General features: G+C 39.6%; 1 protein-coding gene across 7 annotated transcripts in view; it reads right to left on the reverse strand.

The window, feature by feature from the left end:
- Positions 1-341: 341 nt before the first annotated feature.
- Positions 342-26,059, reverse strand: part of KATNBL1 (katanin regulatory subunit B1 like 1) — a 70,179-nt gene continuing 44,461 nt past the window's right edge. For 3 of the 7 annotated variants that reach the window (XM_019011302.3, XM_055363238.2, XM_055363236.2), the window contains 9 exons: positions 23,214-23,344; positions 14,296-14,336; positions 12,446-12,725; positions 8,287-8,405; positions 7,032-7,082; positions 6,852-6,941; positions 6,413-6,502; positions 5,056-5,149; positions 342-2,036 (listed from right to left, as the gene is read on the reverse strand). In XM_019011302.3, coding sequence (XP_018866847.2) covers positions 2,004-2,036; positions 5,056-5,149; positions 6,413-6,502; positions 6,852-6,941; positions 7,032-7,082; positions 8,287-8,405; positions 12,446-12,725; positions 14,296-14,336; positions 23,214-23,330 — 915 coding nt within the window. In that variant the 5' untranslated portion in view covers positions 23,331-23,344 and the 3' untranslated portion in view covers positions 342-2,003. Of the gene's footprint in view, positions 2,687-5,055; positions 5,150-6,412; positions 6,503-6,851; positions 6,942-7,031; positions 7,083-8,286; positions 8,406-12,445; positions 12,726-14,295; positions 14,337-23,213; positions 23,345-26,059 lie in introns of all 7 variants that reach the window. The other 4 variants (XM_055363240.2, XM_063698450.1, XM_055363239.2 and 1 more) reach the window with 3 other exon arrangements.

A 26,059-nucleotide genomic window follows, 5' to 3' on the forward strand; every position in this document is an offset into this window, starting at 1 on the left:
AATACTTTGAAACTAAACATTACACAGTATTTTAGATATCTTATTTTGAATCTATTATTTTAAATGTTAGATTAAAAGTCTACAGTATCACATATACCTATTGAGTAATCTTTCCATTTGAGGCGAAAGGTTTATGCTAAGCTATACATACCATCTTCCTGAATTTCTGAGATGGATACCTGACGGAAGGTGCAATCGACAGCTATAAAAACATTTTGTGTGTATGTAAAGTTAATGAACCTACAAAAGCATCAAACTCCTGTCCACGGCCTCTTTAGCACCATACTCCAACCAAGTTAACTGGTTCAAACTGCTACATAAGACAGTGATAACTACAGGAATAAGCACAAAGAAAGGTTATATTTTATCATGTTAAAAGTTTCACAGAGATAACAGGTTTACAATTCAAATTCCCATGTCCTGAAAACTGGCCTCTTAAATAACTCACCTCTCAAATCACAGAAGTGCAATAATCTGAAATTATTATAATCTAAAGACTTAAGGAAATAACCAATTATTACAATTCATGTTCACTGTGAGGAATATCTAGCTATATAAAATATAGCTACACAAAACCAGAACTCAGTGAAACATAACTTTTAAGAGCAAGAAATCTGCTTGAGATTCGTATCAGTAGTCATTAAACGAATAAATGCTAAAGGTTTACATTCAAGTGCTTGAAGGACTACTGCAGAGAAATTCAATTACTAAAAACCTTTGCTCAGATGCCTGTCAGGCATATTAAGGATGGGATGATGTGTGAACCACCAGCAGTGGCATTAAACCCCAATCATTTTCAAGACAAGTAAGATTTAGAGCTGTTAAGACATTCCAGAATTTGGTTCACTGACACTAAAAGTGGTATTTTAAAAAAAGACCTCATACAGTCTGCTAGCATATCATACTAACCATTAGAGGAGGTAGTGACACAAAGTGTTGGAATTTAAAATACAAGATCAGCATTAACTGTAAACCATTCTAAATCACTGTATGTAACTCTTTCAAACATATGTAGTGAAAAAGAATTAGAATTCATATAAAATCAGAATTTAAAAAAGCAAAAAATAGAAATATTTAGTGAATTTACTCAAATGAAGGAAGTTTAAATGATACAGGAATGAAAAATATTAGAAATCTATGTACAATAAAAAGTAAATATAAATTAGCCAAGTCCATGGACATTTCCAGTTAAACATTCATACAAAAACATATTCACCTTTTTCCTTAGATAGGGATAACACATTCATACATGACATGATGATTCTGGCAAAAAATATCAGAGATACTAAAACTATTCTCAAGTTTTAAAAATGGTGCAGAGAGTGTTTCAAGAACATTCTACAAGAATGTAAACCCCTGATTTAATTCCATGATTTTATCATGCCAGAAGCATGGTTGGTTTTAGTTTTTTAAAACAGATATTGGTATCACAACACATTGGCTTATTAATAATTAAGGCATTTTACATACGCAGTATCTCAGTGTGAACAAAAAATGTTTAATATTGATATTTTTCATGTTTTAAACTTTCAGTCTTTTCAACATAAGAAAATAGCTGCAAACATTTAAGTGTTTTTTTTTTTAATAAAACACAATCTTAAAAAAGTTAATGATGATTGGTCTTGGTGGTTCCTAGTGGTAAGTCCTGTCTTATTTTTTCACATAGTATAAATTATATTTTTATGCAGGATTGCATTAAAATCCAGTAGTTCTTAATGTTACCAAATAACCATATAACTCCCAAATGCAGCAAAGGTGAACAATCTTCATAGTGCACTTTCACCTCAATGAAATTGAAGCTGCTCCTTTTGGATATTTTTCCACTTCAATGTGAAGCAGATTGCTGGGATTTCATTAGTGGTTTCATTATGTGGCTTTTTAAAAGAAAAAATAGTTTTGATTTCTTCCACAGTTCACAGTTCTCAGACGAGACTTTTTTTTTGTAAATTATACAGTTCAGGGATGTTTTGAAAAACCAAATGCTCTTTAGTAGATGAAATCTCTCAATGTAACTGTAATAAATAAGCATCTACATCCTTAGAAGATAAAACAAAAACATTTCATTAGACAGTACAGTAAATACAAACATAATCCATTTTTTTGTTGTTGTTGCTTAATTTGCCTTAGTTTCCTTTTGTGACCTTTTGAGGGTAAAAGACGTGCCTTGTTCAGTGCTTTTATCTGCATTTGTTCAGCACAGGGCCTGGCACATAGTATGTGCTCAATACATATTTGCTAAGTGCTAAATGAATGTGTTGGTTCCTATGCTCAAACAACTCTGCTTTCATAGCTAACATTCACAGAAATTCTATCGGTGCTGTTTACTATCAGTGCTATATTCACTTGAGCCCAGCTTGACAATAGCCTCTTTCAATTTCTTTCTCTTTTTTTTGAGACAGAGTCTTGCTCTGTCACCAGGCTGAAGTGCAGTGGTGTGATCTTGGCTCTCTGCAACCTCCACCTCCAGGGTTCAAGTGATTCTCCAGCCTCAGCCTCCCAAGTAGCTGGGACTACAGGTGCGCACCACCACGCCCGGCTAATTTTTTGTATTTTAGTAGAGATGGGGTTTCACCATGTTGGCCGGGATGGTCTCGATCTCCTGAGCTCGTGATCTGCCCACCTTGGCCTCCCAAAGTACTGGGATTACAGGCATGAGCTACCTTGCCCCGCCCTCTTCTTTCAATTTCTATACTCAAAAAATTACAAATTAACTGATGGTTTAATTTTGTAAGAAAGTCTCATCATAAGGAACTTCGCATTGAACTTTTAATCACTCAATATTGTCCCCAATAATAAATGGTACCTTAAAGTCATATTCACAATAAAGCTTTTCCCTTTGTAAAAAACTGATTGTGGCCAGGTGTGGTGGCTCCTGCCTGTAATCCCATTACTTTGGGAGGGGGAGGTGGGCGGGTCACTTGAGGTCAGGAGTTGGAAACCAGCCTGGCCAACGTGGTGAAATCCCGTCTCCACTAAAAATACAAAAATTAGCCAGGCATGTGTGTAATCCCAGCTACTCGGGAGGCTGAGGCAGGAGAATCACTTGAACCCAGGAGGCAGAGGTTGCAGTGAGCCGGCTTTTTTGCACTCCAGCCTGGACGACAGAGCAAGATTCAGTCTCAAAACAAAAACAAAAAAAAAAATTCTGATTGAAAGCAAATTTCAGTCATAAGGAACAATCATTTTTTAGTTCTTCTATACAGAATGCAACAACCCTTTAGAGCAAGGTAATACGTCATGTATGCTCTAAAAACCTAAAACAACAACAAAAACTTCCTAGGAGATTGATTTGTTCATAAGATTTTCATCATTAAGAATTCTATAGGCCAGGCGCGGTGGCTCACGCCTGTAATCCCAGCACTTTGGGAGGCCAAGGCAGGTGGATCATGAGGTCAAGAGATCAAGACCATCCTGGCTAACATGGTGAAACCCTGTCTCTACTAAAAATACAAAAAAAAAAAAAAAAAAATAGCCAGGCATGGTGGTGGGCGCCTGTAGTCCCAGCTACTCGGGAGGCTGAGGCAGGAGAATGGCGTGAACCTGGGAGGTGGAGCTTGTAGTGAGCCGAGATTGCGCCACCACACTCTAGCCTGGGTGACAGAGCGAGACTCCATCTCAAAAAAAAAAAAAAAAAAAAAAAAAGAATTCTATCGAGTAAAATCCCACACAGTGGTAACAAACTTGGTTGATATATCATTTTGCTTCTTTTTTTTGAAGGTATCTGAGAAATTTTTTTTTTTTGGGAGAGGGGCCATGGTCTTCCATAGCAATGGCCAGAGCTCCTCTGTGGCTGTCACTTTGACAGGAGATAAGCTTCTGGTTGGTCACTGTTGGTATCACTCCCATTTGCTTTTCTTCCCTCAGCTACATTAATTCCCTGAAAGCTTCTGTCTCCTGTAAGATCTGAACTTATGATCTTGGAGTAGAAGCCAGATTATCCCTCAAGGCTACCTAGGTTTGCCCAAGCCTCTGTTTCCCTTAGCATTGTATTTTTTTCCCCCTGAATTCTAAGAAGTTGTTTTGTCTCTGAGAAAAATGTTATAACTAAGTCCATGACATAAATCCTCTTATTTAGAAATACATATATATATATATATTTAAAACCAAAGAATGCTTTTTATATTCCTAGCTAATGCCCATTTATGATAGCAGTATGCCCAGTAATAAAGTAAAAGTATTTCTTAATGACAATTTTTTCTTCAATTAATTTTTAACTACCAATGTTTTTTCTTTCTTTTTTTTTTTTGAGACGGAGTTTCACTCTGTTGCCCAAACTGGAGTGCAATGGCACGATCTCAGCTCACCACAACCTCCGCCTCCCAGGTTCAAGTGATTCTCCTGCCTCAGCCTCCCGAGTAGCTGGGATTACAGGCACGCGCCATCACACCCAGGTAATTTTTTGTATTTTTAGTAGAAACGGGGTTTCACCAACCAGGCTGGTCTCAAACTCCTGACCTCAGGTGATCTGCTTGCCTTGGCCTCCCTAAGTGCTAGGATTACAGGCGTAAGCCACTGTGCCCGGCCTAACTACCAATGTTTTCTGGAGTTTAAATATTAAAATTCAAACTAGCAATTTTTACTTTTTCCTTTACGAGACAAATCAATAAAGACCAAAGTCAAATTCACTGTGATTTAAATAGTTTACCTTCTCAAAAAGCATAACATTAGCAAAAGTAAAACTTAATCTCCAAAACCATTTAATTATGTTTCTTATCCCTTGTTTCCTGAGTTCCTCGTCTTGTTTTCTGATGCTGTCCTTATTGGATTCTCAAAATTTTTTCAAATACTTTTCTCTGATTAAAACCCTCTGTAAATATCCTCTAGCATAGCATTTCAGGGGCTGTACATGAAACATGTTCAATGGCCAATTCCTGTGCTTGCTGCCAAGGTCACAGTTACATGCAGAGGACCTGAAGCATTTGAAAATATGAAACTGACTTTAGACATTAGAACAGTACCATATTATTTTGCCTAGAGACTTGAAAATTAATTTATAAATGTAAAATATTATTTCTAATTTTTAATGTTTAATTTATAAGCTTAAATATAGATTACCTTAGCTATATTACCAGTATATCCTGGAACCAAAGTAAGATGGCTTTCCTGTTCCCATAATCCACTTAATTGTTGTTTTAAAATTTGAATATTTCTAAAAGAAAAAAAGGAAGAAAAATGAGAAAGCAAATATATTAAGATACAAACTTTCATCATAAATATGCATAATAAAAACTGTTCTAAAATTTTTCAGGTATTTTTCAGGAGAAAATGATGCTATTTGAAGTAAAACATTCGGGAACGTGGAGAAATTAAAAAAAAGTCAAATAACTTTTAGAATAATACATGTCAGTCATGAAAATTAAAGTTTTATCCACATAATACCGCCAAACGCCTCCTATTTAATTAATTCTTGGAAACAACAAAAGATGTTTTTTCAATTCCAAAATTAATAAAATTTCTTACTTGATTTCAATTAAAAAAAAAAAGAAAATTGTTATTTAGTTGTCAAAGCAGGTAAGAAAATGACCAGGCGTTTGGAACATTTGGACATTCCTTGGTGTGAAGTAGAAAATTTTGAGAGCCTACAAAGGAAATTGTGGTTTTTTTTTTTTTTTTTTGAGACAAGGGCTGGCTCTATTGCCCAGGCTGGAGTGCGGTGGTGCCATCTCGGCTTACTGCAACCTCCACCTCCTGGGCTCAAGCGATCCTCCTGCCTCAGCCTGAGTAGCTGGGACTACAGGCGTACACCACCATGCCTGGCTAATTTTTGTATTTTTTGTAGAGACGGGATGTCATCATGTTGCCCAGGCTGTCTCAAACTTGTGAGCTCAAGTGATTTGCCCTTCTTGGCCTCCCAAAGTGCTGGGATTACAGACAGGCATCAGCCACCGTGCCTGGCCCAAAATTATGGACTTTAAGGAAACTGTTGGGAGATATTTTTCTGTGGTTTCATGATAATCTGGCTATACTCTGGTAGAATACCCACGAATTTTCACATCAAGGCAGTAATAATACAGTTTTTAGAACTGTAAACATCAACACCAGACTCTCAGGTTAATGTCTAGGCTAAAGGACCCTGCAGGGTGCCTCCATTCCTTATTCTACTGTGGGCATCTCTTTTTCCTCCCTTACTCATATAATGAATATGAGAATTAAACCACTATTGTGTTTTTCTTCTAAAATGAAGGGTAGGGTTGTGCCAGAAGAAGAGATACAGGAGGTTAGTAGGCTCTGGAATTCAATTTCCAGGTGTGGTTTTCACAAATGAACAGTATCTTAAGTTAGTATCTCTCTGAATATAAAAAGAATAAATACCATACACTGATGATAATGGGATAAAATTATTACCTAGTTTAATCAAGCTGCTTTCCTGAAGAAAATTTCAGCATGAGTTTATCTTTAAAGGTATACTCACCCATCATTTATAATTTCTGTTTTGGATGACAGTTCTGACCACCACCTTTTAATGACTGCTTGAAGCCAGTTTAAACCAACTATAACATATCTGAAATGACATTTTGTTACAAAATTCAAGTGTTTTCATCTAAGAACCCTTCTTATAAGAGATGATACTTTCCCTCCCAAAAAACACACACACACATTGGTCTCTTCCCTTTTAAAAATTTGTTACCTCCATGATCTATTACACAAAAGTATATTTCATGTAATTTGTTTAGAGATGCTTTTATAATTGTCCTTTGGTCATTTCATATTCTTTTCCTAATTGTACTATTAGCTTCTTGAAAACAGAAACCTTGTATGTCTCATGGAGCCCAGTCTACTACGTACTCACAAAGCACAAAATCAAGGATGTTGAAAAAGAAAAATGAATCACGATTCAGATTAGCACTTACTCTTCAAATTTGCTTTTAAGTAGTGACTTTACTAGAGGCAACAAGTCAACACAGCAGCCAAGTGAGATATATTGTTTTTCTTCCTGTAAACTAAAATAAATACCAAGTTATAAAAATATGGATGGGCCATAATTTGACCTCCTTTAATCTTATTTTTTTTCTGAAAAATATTGTTTTTACCAATTGGTGAGCACAGGAAGGCAATCTACCACAACGCCAAGATCTTCTATCCTGAGAGTATAAAAAGAATAGCATTGCCTTAGAGAGCTGATTTCCTTATTTACTTTCATATTATGATTATTCACACTGCTTTTGAGAAATTCATTCATTTAACAATGTCAGTATCTACAATGAGTCATGTCTGTGGATACAGCAATGAACAAAGACACAGGGCTTGTATTCCAGTGTGTGAGCAAGTGTGGGGGTTGGGGGATGGGACAAAGACAGGCAATAAACAAATAACAAGACATAAGACATATAGAGCAGGTTGATGTAAGTGCTATGGAGAAAAATAAAACAGGAAAGTGAGATAGGGAGTGGAGAAATAGGTATTTTAAAATAAGTTGGTCAAAGAAGGCTTCCCTAAGGTAACATCTGAGAGACTTGAATACAATGAGGAAAGTAATGCTTCAAATTCCCACTCAAAAGGGATGTTTACTTTTTATTTTTAGTAATTTTTTTTTTTTTAAGAAACGGGTCTCATTCTGTTGCCCAGGCTGGAATGTAGTTGCATAACCACAGCTTACTGCAACCTCCAACTCCTGGGTTCAAGTGATCCTCCCAAGTACCTGGGACCACAAGCATGTACCACTGTGCCTGGCTTATTATTTTTATTTTTTGTAGAGATGGAGTCTTGCTATATTGCTCAGTCTCTCACTCCTGGGCTCAAGGGACACTCTCACCTCAACCTTCCCAAATGCTGGGATTACAGGCAAGAACTGCCACACCTGGCCTCAAAAGGGATTTTTAGAAGGTTAGTTTTCCCATATCGTTATCTCTTAGTTTTATAGGTAAGAATGACAGTCAGGAAAGGTAACAGCTTTGTTCAATCTGATAAAACATTGTTTTCTGTATTTTGGTTACTCTTAGATGGGTGATGAATGTAATTTAAGCCATACTGTCTCTACTGAAGCTACATATAGGCAGTTTAGAACAATGAAGAAGGTTCACCTGAGCTCAGGAGTTCCGAGACCAGCCCGGGAAACATAAGACCTCATGTCTTCCAAAAAATTTTTTAAAAAATTAGCCAGGTGTGGTGATGTGCACCTGTACTCTCAGCTACTCAGGAGGCTGAGGTGGGAGGGCTGCTTGAACTCAGCAGGTTGAGGCTGCAGTGAGCCATGATTGTGCCACTGTACTCCAACTTGGATGACAAAGCAAGAACTTGTCTCAGAAAAAAAGTGATTGAACAAAGAGGATAAAAGGTCACACTTACCTCAACAAATAAGCTACAAGTTCACTTATACTTCTCTTTCTCCAGAAAGTTAAAGCTACATTCAATCTCATATTCCTGCTGAACAAAACTTGGGCCATTGTTTCATGGTCCTGAGAAACCTGAAAGGCAATAATCTGATTTGTTAAAAAGCACACCGAAACAGGGTATGAAACTATTTTTTTATTAAATCGTTCTGGTAGACATAGTTAAAAATCATGCAAAAGTAACTCCTTTTACTAGCCCACAAAAAGGAATACTGCAGTTGACCATAGTAAACAAATGATCTGAACAAATTTAAGACCCGTTTATACTTTTCACTAGCTACCATTTTTCTTTTAAAACCTAATAATTTATAAAATTATTTTTAGCTGACCTATAAACTAGGACTTAATTTATAACATGGATAAAAGAAAAATGTAAACATATAGGCTAGTCATTACCAACTGAATGGCAGGAGAATCACAAAAACTCAGTTTTTGACAAGTGTTGTAGTATCATTTAAATTTATCTATTTATTGTTAAGTAATGAAGTGTCATTTTCCTGTTCTAATGTGTTTAACACAGAACTATGTAAGATAAAAAGTAAAAACTCTCTGCCTGCCCACAAAAACATCCAATATCACTCCGCAGAAATAATCACAGTTAACAGACTGATATGTATCTTTCCAGACCATTTTCTAGACAAAGACAAATTAAGTACACATATAAACACTCTGAAAAATTAATTACCTATATTGTTCAAAACCTTGCTTTTTTACCTATATGAACATTTTTCAATGTCAAAACACAGATCAAGCTTTTTTTTTTTTGGAGACAGGGTCTTGCTCTGTGGCCCAGGCTGGAGTGCAGTGGCGCAATCTCAGCTCACTGCAACCTCCGCCTCCCAAGCTCAAGTAATTCTCCTGCCTCACCCTCCCCGAGTAGCTGGGATTACAGGCACCCAACACAACACCCAACTAATTTTCCTATTTTTAGTAGAGATGGGGTTTTGCCATGTTGGCCAAGCTGGTCTCCAACTCCTGACCTCACATGATCCGCCTGCCTTGGCCTCCCAAGTGCTGGGATTACAGGCATGAGCTGCCACACCAAGCCCAACTTTACTTTTAAAGAACAACAGCATAGCCTGGCACAGTGCTGTGTGCCTATAGTCCCAGCTACTTGGGAACCTGAGGTGGGAGAACCACTTGAGCTCAGGAGTTTGAGTCCAGCCTAGGAAAGACAGTGAGACAGTGAGACCTCATCTCTTAAAAACAACAACAAAAAACAATAGCATATTCTCTAGTCTTTACATACCATAATTTATTTAGATTCTGGTTTTTACCTATCAAAACTATGCATCAGTGGACATCCTGATATATGTAAATATGTGCACTTGTACAGACACTTTTGTTAAAATTAATTTTACAATTGGAACAGCTAGGTCAATGGTTATATGTATTTTAACTTGGCTAAGATGCTATGGTATCACTTTCAGATTTAGGTTTTTAGAGCAGGTACTGGTCAATCAAGAAAACAGGTATGAAACGAGAATAATCATTAAACCTATTAGTTAAATGTAAGGTTTAGTGAAAAGTAGTGAAAATGAGAATGTAAAGTAAAAAGAGGTTCTTGAGAAAGATGTCTCACTGGGGTAGTTTTTAAAATGCACAACTGAAACTTTTTAAAAAGAACTTTTATTCTGGCCAGGCACAGTGGCTCACACCTGTAATCCCAGCACTTTGGGCTGGGGCTGAGGCAGGTTGATCGCTTCAGCTCAGTAGTTCGAGACCAACCTGGGGAGCATGGCAAAACCCTGTCGCTATAGGAAATACAAAAATCAGCTGGGTGTGGTGGCACATGCCTGTAGTCCCAGTTACTCTGGAGACTGAGGTGGGAGGATTGCTTGAACCTGGGAGGTGAAGGTTGCAGTGAGCCAAGATTGCACCACTGCACCCCAGCCTGGGTGATAGAGCGAGAGACCCTGTTTCAAAACACAAAACAAAACAAACTTATTTTATGTTCAGGGGCACATGTGCAGGTTTGTTATATAGGTAGTTTGCACGTTGTGGGGGTTTGGTGTACAGATTATTTCATCACACAGGTAACAAGCATGGTAACTGATAGGTAGTTTTTTGATCCTCACTCTCTTCTCACCCTCTACCCTAAGGTAGGCCTCATGTCTGTTGTTCCCATCTTTGTGTCCATATGCACTAGCACAGTGTTTAGCTCCCACTCCAACTGAGAACATAAAGTATTTGGTTTTCTGTTCCTGTATTAGTTCGCTTAGGATAATGGCCTCCAGGTTCACTCGTGATTGCAAACAACACGATCTTGTTCATTTTATGGCTGCATATAGTATTCCATGGTGTATATGCACCATATTTTCTTTATCCAGTTTACCATTGATGGGCATTTCGACTGATTCCTTGTCTTTGCTATTGTGAACAGTGCTGTGATGAACATACGCATACATGTGTCTTTATGGTAGAATGTTTTATATTCCTTTGGGTATATATCCAATAATAAGATTGTTTTAAGTTCTTTGAAAAATTGTCGCACTGCTTTCACAACGGCTGAAACTAAATTACGTTGTCACCAGCATTGTATAAGTGTTCTTTTTTCCACAACCTTGCCAGAATCTATTATTTTTTGACTTTTTAATAACAGCCATTCTAACTGGTATGAGATGATATCCTGTTGTGGTTTTGATTTGCATTTCTCTAATGATTAGTGATTTTAGGTTTAGCATTTAGGCTGAGCATTTTTTCATATGCTTGTCAGCTACATGTATGTCTTCTTTTGAAAAGTCTCTATTGTGTCCTTTGCCCACTTTTTTTTTTTTTTTTTTTTTTTTTTGAGACAGAATCTCACTCTGTAACCCAGGCTGGAGTGCAGTGACAAGATCTTGGCTCACTGCAACCTTTGCCTCCCAGGTTCAAGCAATTCTTGAGTGTCAGCCTCCCAAGTAGCTGGCATTACAGGCGTGCACCACCACGCCTGGGTAATTTTTGTATTTTTGGTAAAGATGGGGTTTTGCCATGTTGGCCAGGCGAGTCTTGAACTCCTGACCACCTGCCTTGGCCTCCCAAAGTGTGCCACCATGCCTAGCTAATTTTTATATTTCTAGTAGAGATGAGGTTTCGCCATGTTGGCCAGGCCCAGTTTTAGAATATTTCTATCACTCTCAAAAACGCTTTAGAGTCTGTTAACCAGTTTTGCTTGAGCCAGAAGAGCAGCAAACCACAGCAGGTTTGCCTGAACTATGCTTTAACCAGGCAATATTGAGAGCCCGGCAAAATGTGTCTGGATAACTGGCTTCGGTGGTCCACTTTTTTTTTTTTTTTTTTTTGAGATGGAGTCTTGCTCTCTTGCCCAGGCTGGAGTGCAATGGAATGATCACGGCTCACTGCAACCTCTGCCTCCCAGGTTCAAGTGATTCTTCTGCCTCAGCCTCCCAAGCAGCTGGGATTACAGGCACCCACCATCATGCCCGGCTCATTTTTGTACTTTTGTAGAGACAGGGTGTTTCACCATGTTGGCCAGGCTGGCCTCGAACTCCTGACCTCAGATGATCTGCCTGCAGATGTTGTCCTTTTTATTTTTATTTTTTTGAGACGGAGTCGCTCTGTTGCCCAGGCTGGAGTGCAATGGTGCGATCTCAACTCACTGCAACTTCTGCCTCCCGGGTTCAAGTGATTCTCCTGTCTCAGCCTCCTTCTGAGTAGCTGGGATTACAGGCGCCCGCCACCATGCCCGGCTAATTTTTGTATTTTTAGTAGAGGCAGGGTTTCACCATGTTGGCCAGGCTGGTCTCAAACACCTAACCTCGTGATCCACCCACCTCGGGCTCCAGGCGTGAGCCACTGTGTCCGGCCTAGTGCTCCACTTTTTTAGGCAAGATTTCTCCTTTTCCCTTCCTTTAAATCTCTACTGGCTAACTTGTCATTCTGGATAGTTTTAGCAGCCTGCTAAGCATTTCATCCCATCTTAGAGAAATGGAATAAATTATTAATTCAAATTTGGTTAATCTAGAAAATTGTCTCAGGGAGTTACTATGACTCAAATAAGTCTACATTCAATAGGTGACAAATTATTCTGCTAGTGGAATATGGCAAAGAAAAAAATCAACATTATAACAGGACCAAAGTTAAACTAGATATGAGTTAGAGAAAAGACTTACCTCAGAAAAAAACCCACTATATTTTGATGATGGGCTTTCTGTCTGTGAAGAACCAGAATCACTGGAGTTAACCAAATATGTTCGACTATCATGGTGTAATTTTTCAGGCAGGTGGCCTGCACAAGCCAGTTCATTTTCTTTATTTGCCATGTCACAGCCCCCACTTCCAGGGGACTGTTTTTTTCTGTAACAAGGATTTGGAAAGGGATGATGAACTTTCTTTCTGCGATAGATCACTTTACGAAGTTTATCTGGGCTTTTCACAGTTTGTCCAACTGTTCTGTAAAAAGAATTTATTTTCTTAAATGAAAAAGAACCATATGAAACCCTTTAAAAGTTTTTAAACAGAGAATTAATAGGCTATATTTTGTGATTGTAATCCACTAAAATTAGAAATAAATAGAATTTAAAAAATCTTAATTCTGAGTTGAAGAGAAAAGTAAAAGGGAAATTACAAATTATCTGGAAGACAATGTAAAGGATGACATTTTATGCCAAATAAAAGTGAAGACAGACATAATAACCAGAATGCTTTTAAAAATGAAATATTAAAGGCCATTCTGGGAGTAAGAAGATCACAACATTTTCTAGAAACCTGATCTTTTTCTAACAAAGTGGCAAATAAGACTGCAAGTGTGAATATTTTAAAATTTAATTAAGCTGAAGTATATTAATTTATTTGAGTAAGAACACGACAGAGCAAGCCTCATGGTTTAATACAGTGGTTCTCAAACGTTTTAGTGTCATGATGCTTTGCTCTCTTAAAAATAATTAATGACTCAAAATTTTTTTTTTTTGAGACGGAGTCTCTCTCTGTTGCCAGGCCAGTGTGCAGTGGCACAATCTCAGCTCACTGCAACCTCCACCTCCCAGGTTCAAGTGATTCTCTTGCCTCAGCCTCCTGAGTAGCTGGGACTACAGTCGCGTGCCACCATGCTGAACTAACTTTTGTATTTTTAGTAGAGACAGGGTTTCACCCTGTTGGCAAGGATGATCTTGATCTCTTGACCTCATGATCCACCCACCTTGGCCTCCTAAAGTGCTGGGAATACAGGTGTGAGCCATGGCCAAAATAATTTTTATGTGAATAGTATCTATTGATATTTACTGTGTAAAAACTAAAACAAAATTTAAATCATTTGTTAATTCATTCAAAAAAAGACTAATTACATATTAACATGGAATATCTTACCCAAAACCCATATTTTCTAAAATAATTTTTTAAAAAGTGAGAAGAATGGTACTGTTTTACATTTTTATATATCTCTAATATCTGGTTTAACAAAAGACAGCTGGGTTCTCATTTCTGCTTCTCCATTCAATCTACTGTGATATCAAATGGCATATAGCTTCTTGAAAAATTATATTGTACCCTCAAACAAGAGAATGAAAATGAAGACAGTCAATGTCTTAGTATTGCCATGGAAGTAATTCTGACTTCACAAATTCCATGAATGGTCTTTAGGGACCCGCAGGTCCTCAAATCACACTTTGAAAACCAGTCGTTTTGTAGAAAGTGCCTTTAGAAGTTAGGCAGATCTGAGAATGAATGTCATTCTTACCGTTTTCTAGCTATATGATTCTGAACAAATCACTTAACTTATCTGATCTTAAGTTTTCTCAACAACTGTTAGGGTTAATGTTATCTATAGAGTAGGCTATAGAGTAGGACTGTTGTAAGGAGCAGAGACAATATTGATGTGTTTATTAGTGCAGATACTGGCATAAAGAAGCTGTTTGACAATAAGTTAATTATTATTATGATAAAAGAATGCTTATTTTTCCCTTATTGTCATCCTTACCCAGCTTTCATATTTGTTGTTCCCCACAAACTTTAAAGAAACTCTTACCTATTTATGTAAGCAGCCAACTGTTTTGGAGATTTCTTAACCTGAAAAATGAAAGTAGATAGTTGATGTTAGAAACAAATGCTTGGTGCCGCAAAGAAGAATCAGCACTCCGGCAAAAAGCTTTCTCAGCAAGGCAATTTACTTCTGCAGAAGGGTGCCAATCGTGCCTGGAGTGGTCGCAAGAGCATACCGGACATGGGAGGAGAAGGGGTTCTTATCCCTAATGCAGCTAGTCCCTACTGCTGTGTCATTCCCCTATTGGCTAGGGTTGGACCGCACAGTCTAAACTAATTCCGATAGGCTATCGGGTATGAGCCAGAGTGGCGGGGTGAGCAGTTTCTGCGGGAAGGATGGTTACAGTGCAGGTGACTAAGGATGACTAAGGACAGAGCAGGTGACTAAGGATGACTAAGGACTCTAAATATGTGAGTATAAAGGCTAGAAGGGGGTTGTTTACTGAAACTAGGGCAAGGAGGTGTAAAGAACGAGGAAGTTAAACTTTAAAATGGAGAACAAAGTATAAGAAAGCTGAACATACTGACATGCTGGTTCCCAGAGGAACTCAGAACTCACTGTACTTAACAATTTCCCCCTTTTGAATTTTACAGGTCTTCCTCTTCAAATTTCTTTAACATGTCTTGGCATAGCTGTTCTGCTTGGTTTTCTGAAAGAAAGAGCTTGTCAGAATATGGTGGAGGGGAACTGAGAGAAGTTTTAGTAAGGGCTGTTTCTGTATGTCTTTGGACTAGCCCGCGGATGTGAGGTATGATGCAGCATCCAACAAGGATAAGTACTACTGCTACAATTGGAAGAGAAGTAAGGATGGTGGCTGTGATCCCTTTCCATTTACCAAACCATTTTTCTAGCCACCCTGTGAAGGTGTCATTTACTCCTGAGTTTTTTGCTAACTCATTGGACAGAGCAGTTAGACCTTGCAACGCCTTTGTTATACTTTCATCAGGGGCGGTATTGTTTGGGATGAAGGTACAACATTGAGTTTTAATCATGATGCAAACTTCCCCTTTTTCTGCTAATATCATGTCTAAGGCCATTCTATTTTCCCAAGCCATCTGGCTAGTAAGCCCTAATTGCTCAGCTATTCCTTTAACAGCATCTCTAGTATAGTTAATAAACTGCTGTTGGTTGTAATAGGTGGAATTTATCTAATCTACGTTTTTATTAATTGTCACCCACCAAAATATTGACTCAAATCCAGCAGCTATTTGATCTCAGGTCTTAAATTTATTTGGTACTCCTCTTGGGACTCTAATTGCATCTAAATAAATGTGGGAGTCAAAAGACCCATAAGGGGTTTCCCTTGCTTTACGACATTGTTTTTTTTTCTTTCTCTGGTTGATGAAATGCCAGGGTGAAAGGGATAGCCAACTGCACTAGGGCGCGAGTGACACTCCAGTTACTTGGCAGACTGTCCAGCAAAGGTCTACCACAATATCACCATACATCTGCTCGGGGGTGTATAAGGGCTGACGGGTTGGTGAGCTCTTGGAAAGTCTTAAGCTCACCGCATCCTTTTAGGTCTCTAAGGGATGCTAAGTTTCCTTTGTCGTGAGAGACACAAAATGAACTCAGTGTCGGGAGACAGAAGCTGGATGGCCCTCGGGGGCTAACCTGTGGGGTGTTGAACTTCGGGATATAGCAGAGAAAGAGCTTGGCACGACTTGTTACCCCAGGCTGTGGAATCCTGGAAGAGAGCTACCATACAGCCCATGCCTGGTTGACTGGAGGACCATCATAGTGGAAAGGGGACAATCTGGGCCTCTGGCCTGCCATGCGCACGAGCATAACAATTGCTTTTGTTTAAAGTGCAGATGAAATATTTGATCTATTCTAACCAGGCATTGGCATTTTGATATCCTGTCTCAATTGCTAAAGTTTGTTTCAGGTCTTTGACTTCTACAATAGCTACCTTCGTCTTGTCATTAGATGGAGGAAGAACAACAGTTTTGTTGTGGGAGGTTCTGGAAGAAGGCTTAGGGGAAGGTGTAGGCAGTGGGGGAGCAATGAAGAATATTTCAAAGGATCTGATAGGGTCTGCTCCTGAAACCTCAGCCCCCATATTATAAAACTGGCTTAAAGAAGGAAATTGGCTTAGAGAAGGGGAAGAACTTAGAGGGTTTGAGATAATAGCCTGTGCTGGATTGCACTGGTTTAGCTAACAGTTAGGGGAAGCTGTTCCTTTAGTAAAATGAATGTATAGCTTTAGGAAATTACAACTACTGCTTGGGGCAATCTATTCTTGCTCTTTAGTGGTCCACAGAATGTTGGACCAACTACGGCATAAAAGCTTTGTATTGGGAGGGCAAGACTCTCAGTTTATACTGGAATCTCCATCAAACTCTTCCCAAGCTAACTTATCCCAGTTAACAGAATTCCAGTCTGAGAAGAGCTAGGAAGGACAAAGATACTTTTCTGAAGTGGAGAGTTGCCTCTGGCTTGGCACATCTCCACAGGGCATCACAAGGGAAGCATCAAAGGTAATAGTTTGGGGTGAACTCGACCTAGTTACATTAATAACAAGAGGACTAGCAATAGATGGGGAAAAGAAAGAGATGCAACATAAGAGGATCAAACCCGTTTTAGCTTTAGCTTGGTTAGAGTAAGCCCTAGAATAGCTGCCCATGATTCTGGAGGAGGTGGTGCTCTTTTGACCTGGGTGTGATGAGTCCATCCTATTTCTGCTGTTTGAATTGTGGTCTCAATGGTTAGAAGCCCTAGGCAGGGTCCTTCCTAAGCTGGTTCAAGTTTTCCTTCCCTCCAACTTTTGACAAGGATGTGGTCCCTAGGCTGATGTTGGTGTACTGGAAACTCTAGGGGTGGTGCCTGTGCTAAAAGACCTTTAGTTCTGAGGCAAGAGAAAGTGGAAGATAAACTTAAGTATATAATTTCTGAGAAACTGATCTTTTGTTTCGAACATGGGAATGTCAGCAGCGGAGTGCAAATAGAGCAACTTACACAACATTTCATAAGGGGATAAGCCGACATCTCTCTGAGGAGCAGTTCGGATTCTCAACAGGGCAATGGGAAGGCATCTAGTCCATGGCAACCGAGTCTCTAAGACTAATTTGCTTAAGTGGCTTTTTAGAGTTTGGTTCATTTTTTTCCCCACTCTTCCTGATGAAGGTGGGTGCCAGGGAGTATGATTTCCCATGTTATATCCAGTACCTGGGCTAATTTCTTAATGACATGTGCAATGAAATGAGTTCCATTATCTGAATCAATGTTTCCTATTAATCCAAACCTGGGTGTAATGTTTTCAACTAATGTTTTGACTACATTATTAGCAGTTGCACTTGAAAGGAAATAGCTTCTACCCAATGAGTAAGGTGATCTACTATTACTAATAAATATTTTAGACAACCAATTGGGGGCATCTTGGCGTAATCAACTTGGATACTTTGGAACAGTCTTAATTCCAGATACCTTCCCCTAAGAGGTGGTTTTCTGAGGGTCTGCTTTATTAGTCATCCTAAATACTAGGCAACTATCTGTAACCTGTCATGTCAAAGTGTAAATTCCTACACATCCATAAACCCAAAGGACTGCATCACACATAGCCTGAGGTCCCCAATGAGTCTCTTGATGCAGATGAGAGAGGTCTCTCGTGAGGGAATTGGATAACATTTTTCTTTGGTCTGGTAACACCCATTTCTCTTCTGAATTTTCTTTGGCCCCTATTTTTATTAATTTCTCTTTTTCAGTGGGAAAGAAGATGGGAACTGCAGTTGGGGGAAGAAGGCAAGGGGTTAAGTGAAAAACAGGCATTTCAGAGGAAATGGCAGCTTGTTTGGCTATTTGATCTGCAAGGTTGTTCCCCCAGCTTTCAAAAGAGGTATCTCTTTGATGTCCTGGGACATGGACAACAGCTATTTCTTCTGGCAACTGGAGGTTATCTAATACTTGAGTGATTAATTCTTGTGGACCAGGTCTTGGCCTTTGAAGACCTTGTTCGCTCCAATTTTTTTTTTTTTCAAAGGTGTGAGCTACCCAGAAGGCATGTTTGAAATCAATATAAATAGTCCTTTCTTGGCTCTGCAGATGCTTTAAAGGCTTGATTTAATGCAAACAATTTACATGTTTGGGCAGACCAATTACTGAGTAGTATTCCTGACTCTACTTCTGCAAGGAGTTCCCCATTGACTACTGAGTACCCATTACGTCTTTTTCCTTCAATTACCCAGGAAGAGCCATCTATAAATAAGTGCTGCCCCATTTGAAAGGGGTCTTTCTTAAATCAGGTCTGACTTTAGTATGACAATCAATTAAATCTGAATACTCATGCTCAGGTCTCTTTAAATTTGGATTCTCAGTCAGGAAACCTGCTGGGTTAAGCGAATCATCAGTGGTTAGTGTTAAATCAACGCTCTCTAACAGGATAGCTTCGTATTTTAAAATTATTGATTCAATAAGCCACCTTTCTGCCTTCTGATTAAGGATAGTTTTGACTTGGTGAGGTGTACTGACAATGAAGTTCCTTCTAAAAGTTAATTTTCTTTTTCTTTTTTTTCTGTTAATAGGGCTGTTGCTGCTACAGATTGAATACATTTAGGCCACCCTCAGATTACAGGGTCAAGAATTTTTGACAAAAAGGCTATGGGCTGCCGGTGGCCCCTGTGTTTTTGAGTGAGTACTCCTAAGGCTACTGTTTTGTTTACATTGACAAAGAGATGAAAAGGCAGTTCTAGGGGAAGGTAAAGCTAGGATGGGGACAGTTACTAGTAACAACAGGGTGGGTGGTTTGGACTATCTGATTAATAGCTCTAAGGTCTTACACTAACTGGTATGACCTGTCTGGCTTCTTTACAGGCAGTATTGGGGTGTTATAGGGAGACATACAGGGTTCAAGAAGCTCATCATGGAGAAGACCTTCAATTATAGGTTTTAAATTTACCTTGGCTTTTAAAGGAATAGGGTGTTGCTTTCTCTTTACATTTCCCTAGGGTTTTTTAAATTTAACATGAATTGGAGGAATCTGTAACCTTCCTTGATTCCCATCTTTTGACCATACCTTGGGATGAATGTGTTCTTTGTCTGCGGTGGCGAGCAAGTTTAGGAAGGGGAGGAATTTTCCATGATTGATTTGGAGGCCTAAGCCTAATTTTAGAATTAATTCTCTTAATAGATTTGTCCCTGCATCCGGAATTAATAAATTTGATACTAGCTGATCAGTTTTTATATTTCACTTCTGTCTCCTCTAAGAGTTTTGCTCTAAACCCTTCTCCTTTTACCCTTGAGATAAAAAGTTCTTCTTGTGAACAAGTTACACTAGATGGAAAGTAACAAACTGAGGAGTGAGCTGCTCCTGAGTTGATTAAAAAGGTAATAAGCTCAAATTTAGGTCCCACTTGTAAATTTATCAAGGGCTGTTGGTGGGACTCAAGATAAAAAAAGATACAGCCCCTGACTTCCCTAGTCTTCCTCAAAAGCTCTAAGTGGCATGACTTTTTCTTCCTTTTCTCATTCGGGACATTTTCTTTTAAAGTGACCTAATTTTCCACATTTGAAACATTCGTTCTGTCCTTTTTTCTTTTCTACCTTTGAGCCTCCTGGCTTTACTCTTTTGTACCCTTCATATTGCCTGGAGAGCGGGGGTCTAGCTTCCTTACAGGTTCTGGCCCCATGGATACTTTGTTGTATGGTGGACAGCAGAATTTTTGCCTTCTGCTTTTTTCGTCATCTCTTCTTACATACACTTTTTGGGCTTCTCTTAGAAGCTCTTCTATAGATCTGCCTTCCCAGTTCTCTATCTTTTGTAATTTCTTGTTAATATCTGGCCAACTACTAGTTACAAAATGAAGCTTTAACATCCTTCATCTGGGCGGTCTTCTAATTCTAGACCTGCATATTTTCTCATTTGCTCTTTGAGTCTTTTTAGGAATTTTACAGGTCTTTCATCTTTTCCTTGTTATTGAAAGCTTTTGTAATGTTTTGGATGCGGGGTTTGGACTCTCGAATTCTTTTTATTATCATTTCTCTAAAGTCTTTTCATTATTCTTCTAACATTTCAACATTAGGCCTAGGGGACTATCAGGGGGATTATTATTGTTGCTAGCTTTATACTTTTTATCCCTTACCTTACTTGGGGTATTTCCCATCTTGATGGTTTTGGGGTAAGGCTCAATCTCCCCTACTGGAGATTTCTCGACTTTTGGGGTGAGGCTCAATTTCCCCTACTGGAAATTTTTTGCCTTCCCCACTACTGGAGGTTTGTGTGAGGCTCAATCCCCCCTACTGGAGATTTCATGCCTTCCTTTCCTAGAGGCTCAACACCCCCTGCTGGAGGCTTCTCACATTCTTCTACTTTCGCTTTATCCTTCTCTGGCTGCTTCCCTAATGGGAACGTCAGATCCCTCTTGGGATTGGCGGGTTGGTATAAACCCCCAACCCGGACTCCTTTACATGAGGGCTGCCCTAAGCTGTATGAGGTGACTACAAAACCACAAATCCGGACTCAACACTCGCTTTGCACTCAGTTGTGCATCTCATTCACACACTTTCAACCTGCAAGATACCCCGACCACCAAGGAAATACTTTGTCACTCTTGTGATGTTTCTTACCTTGGTCTATGCACAGGGTTACCTGGTATGTGATTATTTTTTTTCCCCCAAGTTGTTGGTCTGTTTCTTCCTGCGTTGCTGAGAGTCCAGGTTTATTCATCACACTGGGTGGGCCTCGATTCCTTACACAAGGCCGCCGCAATGAGGCTGCAGGGCGTGCCTCCTCATGGGAGAGGACCAGGGACCCTTGCCCAGAGGAGAATGGGAATCCCGGACTGGCCCCCAAATTTGTTAGAAACAAATGCTCAATGCCGCAAAGAAGAATCAGCACTCTGGCAAAAAGCTTTCTCAGCAAGGCAATTTACTTCTGCAGAAGGGTGCCAATCACGCCTGGAGTGGTTGCAAAAGCACACTGGACAAGGGGGAGGAAGGGGTTCTTATCCCTAACGCAGCTAGTCCCTACTGCTATGTTGTTCCCCTATTGGCTAGGGTTGGACCGCACAGTCTAAGCTAATTCTGATAGGCTATTTTAAAGAGAGCAGGGGTATGAGCTGGAGTGGCGGGAGAGCAGTTTCAGCGGGAAGGATGGTTACAGAGCAGGTGACTAAGATGACTGAGGACAGAGCAGGTGACTAAGGATGACTAAGAACTCTAAATATGTGAGTATAAAGGCTAGAAGGGGGTTGTTTACTGAAACTAGGGGCAAGGAGGCATAAAGAATGAGGAAGTTAAACTTTAAAATGGGGAATAAAATATAAGGAAGCTGAACATACTGACATACTGGTTCTTTGAAGAGGAACTCAGAACTCAATGTACTTAATAATTGAGGCATATTTAAGTTCATTAATAGTTATGTAAATTTTGTGATTGATATCAACAAATCTAAAATTCAATAGATAAGTTTTTCAGATTACTATGTTTTCTCTTCTAATTCTGTAGTCTTAATCAACATACAACAACATCATATGTAGTTATTTTTGGTAAAGCAACATATCTGATATGGTTTCGCTGTGTCCCCACCCAAATCTCATCTTGAATTGTAGCTCCCATAATTACCAAGTGTTGTGGGAGGGACTCAGTGGGAGATAATTGCATCATGGGGGCGGTTTCCCCAATACTGTTTTTGTGGTAGTGAATAAGTCTCACGAGATCTGATGGTTTTATAAGGGGAAACCCCTTTCACTTGGTTCTCATTCTCTCGTCTGCTGCCATGTATGTAAAATGTGCTTTTTGCCTTCTGACATGATTGTGAGGCCTTTCTAGCCACGTGGAACTGTGAGTCCATTAAATCTCTTTTTCTTTAGAGATTACCCAGTCTCAGGTATGTCTTTATCAGCAGCATGAAAACGGAATAATACAACATCCAGCTCCCTATTTTCCACACTTCTAGTTGCAAATTATATTGTAACTTATAGGATGCTTAACAAGTGAGTTAAATTTTAATCTCTTTTCTTGTTGCTGTTGTTGTTTTAGAGATAGGATCTCGCACTGTCACCCAGGCTGAAGTGCAGTGGTATGAACACAGCTCACTGTAGCCTTAACGCCCTGGGCTCAAGTGATCCTCCTACCTCAGCCTCCCCAGTAGCTAGGACCACAGGTGCATGCCACCATGCCTGGCTAGTTGAAAAAAGTTTTTTTGGTAGAGATGGAGTCTCACTATGTTGTCCAGGCTGGGCTTGAACTCCTGGGTTCAAGCAATCCTCCTGCCTCAGCCTCCGAAAGTGGTGGGATTATAGGCATGAGCCACCACGCCTGGCCTAAATGTGGTTTAAAAGAAAGTATACCAGTGCTAATGAACCTTACAATAGTGAACACAAAGCACCTCTGGAATTCCTCTTTAACTAAAATATTTAAATTATATCATATTGAAACAGTATACTGACTAAAAACTTTTTTTTTTTTGATATGGAGTTTTGCTCTTGTCACCCAGGCTAGAATGCAATGGCGCGATCTCAGCTCACTGCAACCTCCACCGCCCGGGTTCAAGTGATTCTCCTCCCTCAGCCTCCCAAGTGGCTGGGATTACAGGCACCCACCACTATGCCCGGCTAATTTTTGTATTTTTAGTAGACACAGGGTTTCACCATGTTGGCCAGGCTGGTCTTGAACTCCTGACCTCAGGTGATCCACCCACCTCGGCCTCCCAAAGTGCTGGAATTACAGGCATAAGCCACCATGCCCAGCCCGATTAAAAACCTTTTAGAGCTTATAGAAATAAAATGGTTAAGACCTAACAAAGAAAAAAAAAAGAAATACATAGGTTATATTTCACCAATTCAACTTAATTCTGGGAGATTAAGCAGAATTATTATCCTCCCATTGTTTAAACAATTCAACCAGAGATATCTAGAGACCTAACCGTTTAAATTGTCTTATCTGTTTTCTAGAAACCATAGACTTACCTCCTTCATGTTCTTATTAGTGAAATTAGAGATCTTTTTTCTAGGAAGATCAATGAAATGATCCTCAATCTTATTACAAAAGTTCCGTTTTTTAACATTGTGGGTTTCCGATGCCATAATCTCTTAAGTACCTAGACAATAAAATAAAATAGAAAATTAAAAAAGCAAAAAGAGTCTGATCATTTTTAACACACACACAAACATACAACAGTAGCACAACGCTATATAAAAAAGGCAGAGGACATCATTTTAATTTACACATTTTTAAAAACCTTAAACATAGAGGAAGCACAAGGCAAGGCATTCCAGGAAATTAAGGATCTTTCTGTCCTCATTCTTTTTTTTTTTTGAGATGGAGTTTTGCTCCGTTGCCCAGGCTGGAATGCAATGGCACGATCTTGGCTCATTGCAACCTCTGCCTCCTGGGTTGAAGCAATTCTCCTGCCTCAGTCTCCCAAGTAGCTGGGATTATAGGCTTGTGCCACCATGCCCGACTAATTTTATATTTTTTCATTAGAGACGGGGTTTCACCATGTTGTTCAGGCTGATCTCATACTCCTGACCTCAGGTGAGCCATCCGCCTCGGCCTCCCTAAATGCTGGGATTACAGGCATGGGCCACTGTGCCCAGCCTGTCCTCATTCTTTAGTTGGAACCAGTGACAATAATATTGTATGTATTTTTTTTTGCCAAAGCAACACATCAATCTCCCCATTTTCCATGTCACTAGCCATTTATTAAACACACAGGTTATGAAATAAGGTGTATAAGGTGGTGGTATCTATGACATCCAAATGTACAGAAACCTAAAACTGTGCAACTAAATCACTGGGTCAAAACAACCCTAAGCAATGAGAGGAACCAAAACTGGACTACATACAACTGACTTGTCCTATGCCTAATCCTTAAATTCTTCTTTCATTTTTGCAGACAGCTCTCCAAAGCTCTCCTCTACCTTTGAAAAAAAAAAAATCAATGCCCTCCTATTTTACTAATTATATCTAAAGAGGGTCTAAAGAGGGCATGTTGATGGAAACAAATGCTATGACTTAATTTACATAACAGAAGAAATTTGTGATTTTCTCACTTGCACTCTGGTTTCACATTGGAAATTTATTTTAGGTCATGCCCTGAATGTAAGTTCCTCCCTTATTCTTTCTTTAAACATCTACTAAGCATTCACTATAAGCCAGGCCCTGGCGTTAACGTAGATGATGCTCAGAGATCCTGTTTTAAAGAACCATTTAGGAAACTTTTTGAAAATGGATTTTTGTGGGCCCTAACTTAAGAGACTGTAACTCAGTATAATACTGTCTCTCTCTGCAGTGGAGCCCAAAGCAATTATATTTTTAAAAAGCTCCACAAGTATTTTTGAGGCATATTCTCAATTCTCCAAAAATATGAACATACACATGAAATTTTACAAATAATTTCAGCAAAAGATTTCTTACAGCTAATTAATGGACGACCCTTCCACCTGTATCCCAGGTTAAGAAACCTCTAGAGTGAGATTTTTTGAAAAGTAAATAAATAACTGCAATAATACAGTAAGTACTCTGACAGAAGGTTACTCAGACAAATCAGCACACTGACAAACTAGCATGTGCAGAACTGAAAGGCATGAAGCAACACGGTTTGTTTGGCAATCTCTTAAGTAGACACTTGTGGCTGGAGCTTACGTTGGGGGCGACTTAAATGAGGCTAGAGATAGAAGTTAGATCACAAAGGGTCTTGTCCACAATGCTATAATGTGAGATTTTTTTTTTCAAAAAAGGGGACTTTTAGTTTAAAAGAATGGATTGAACACATGCAATTACCTCTACCCTTCCTTGAAACCTGATTAAATGACAATAAAAGGTTTGTAAAGACATAAAACCCATGAGGACAAAGACAGGAGAAGTTCAGGTGATGGCAATAACGTTTTGGAAAATGCAAAGCTAAAAGTGGTAACTTGATCAGGTGTGGTGGCTCATGCCTGTAATCCCAGCAAGTTTGGAGGCTGAGGCAGGCGGATCACCTGAGGTCAGGAGTTCAAGACTAGCCTGTCAAACATGGTGAAACCCTGTCTCTACAAAAATACAAACATTAGCAGGGCGTGGTGGTGGGACCTGTAATCCCAGCTACCTGGGAGGTGAGGCAGGAGAATCGCTTGAACCCGGGAGGCTGAGGTTGCAGTGAGCCAAGATCATGCCACTGCACTCCAGCCTGGGTGACAGAGCAAGACTCTGTCTCGAAAAAATAATAATTAGTAATAAATAAATAAATAAAAGTGGTAACTGACTCAGCAGATGTGAGAAAGCCAGATCCTAAATTGGCAATGAGGAAAGCAAAATGCAGAATCCCCTAAACGTTCAGGAACTGGCAATACCAAGGACATCAAGAAGTAGAGATGGCAAGTCCATTCCAACAGGAACAGCTCTGGTCTGCAGCTCCCAGGGTGATCAACGCAGAAGACAGGTGATTTCTGCATTTCCAACTGAGGTACCTGGTTAATCTCACTGGGACTGGTTGGACAGTGGATGCAGCCCACAGAGGGTGAGCTGAAGCAGGGCAGGGTGTCACCTCACCCGGGAGGCGCTAGGGGTCAGGAGATTTCCCTTTCCTAGCCAAGGGAACACGTGACAGACTGTACCTGGAAAAACGGGACACTCTAGCCCAAATACTGCACTTTTCCAATGGTTTTAGCAAATGGCAGACCAGGAGATTCTATCCCATGCCTGGCTCGGCAGGTCCCACGCCCACGGAGCCTTGCTTACTGCCAGCGCAGCAGTCTGAGATAGACCTGCGAAGCAGCAGCCTGGCAGGGGGAGGGGCATCCGCCACTGCTGAGGCTTGAGTAGGTAAACA

The sequence above is a fragment of the Gorilla gorilla genome, chromosome 16 (genome assembly GCF_029281585.2).
Source record: "Gorilla gorilla gorilla isolate KB3781 chromosome 16, NHGRI_mGorGor1-v2.1_pri, whole genome shotgun sequence".
In the NCBI taxonomy this organism is placed as follows: Eukaryota; Metazoa; Chordata; class Mammalia; order Primates; family Hominidae; genus Gorilla; species Gorilla gorilla.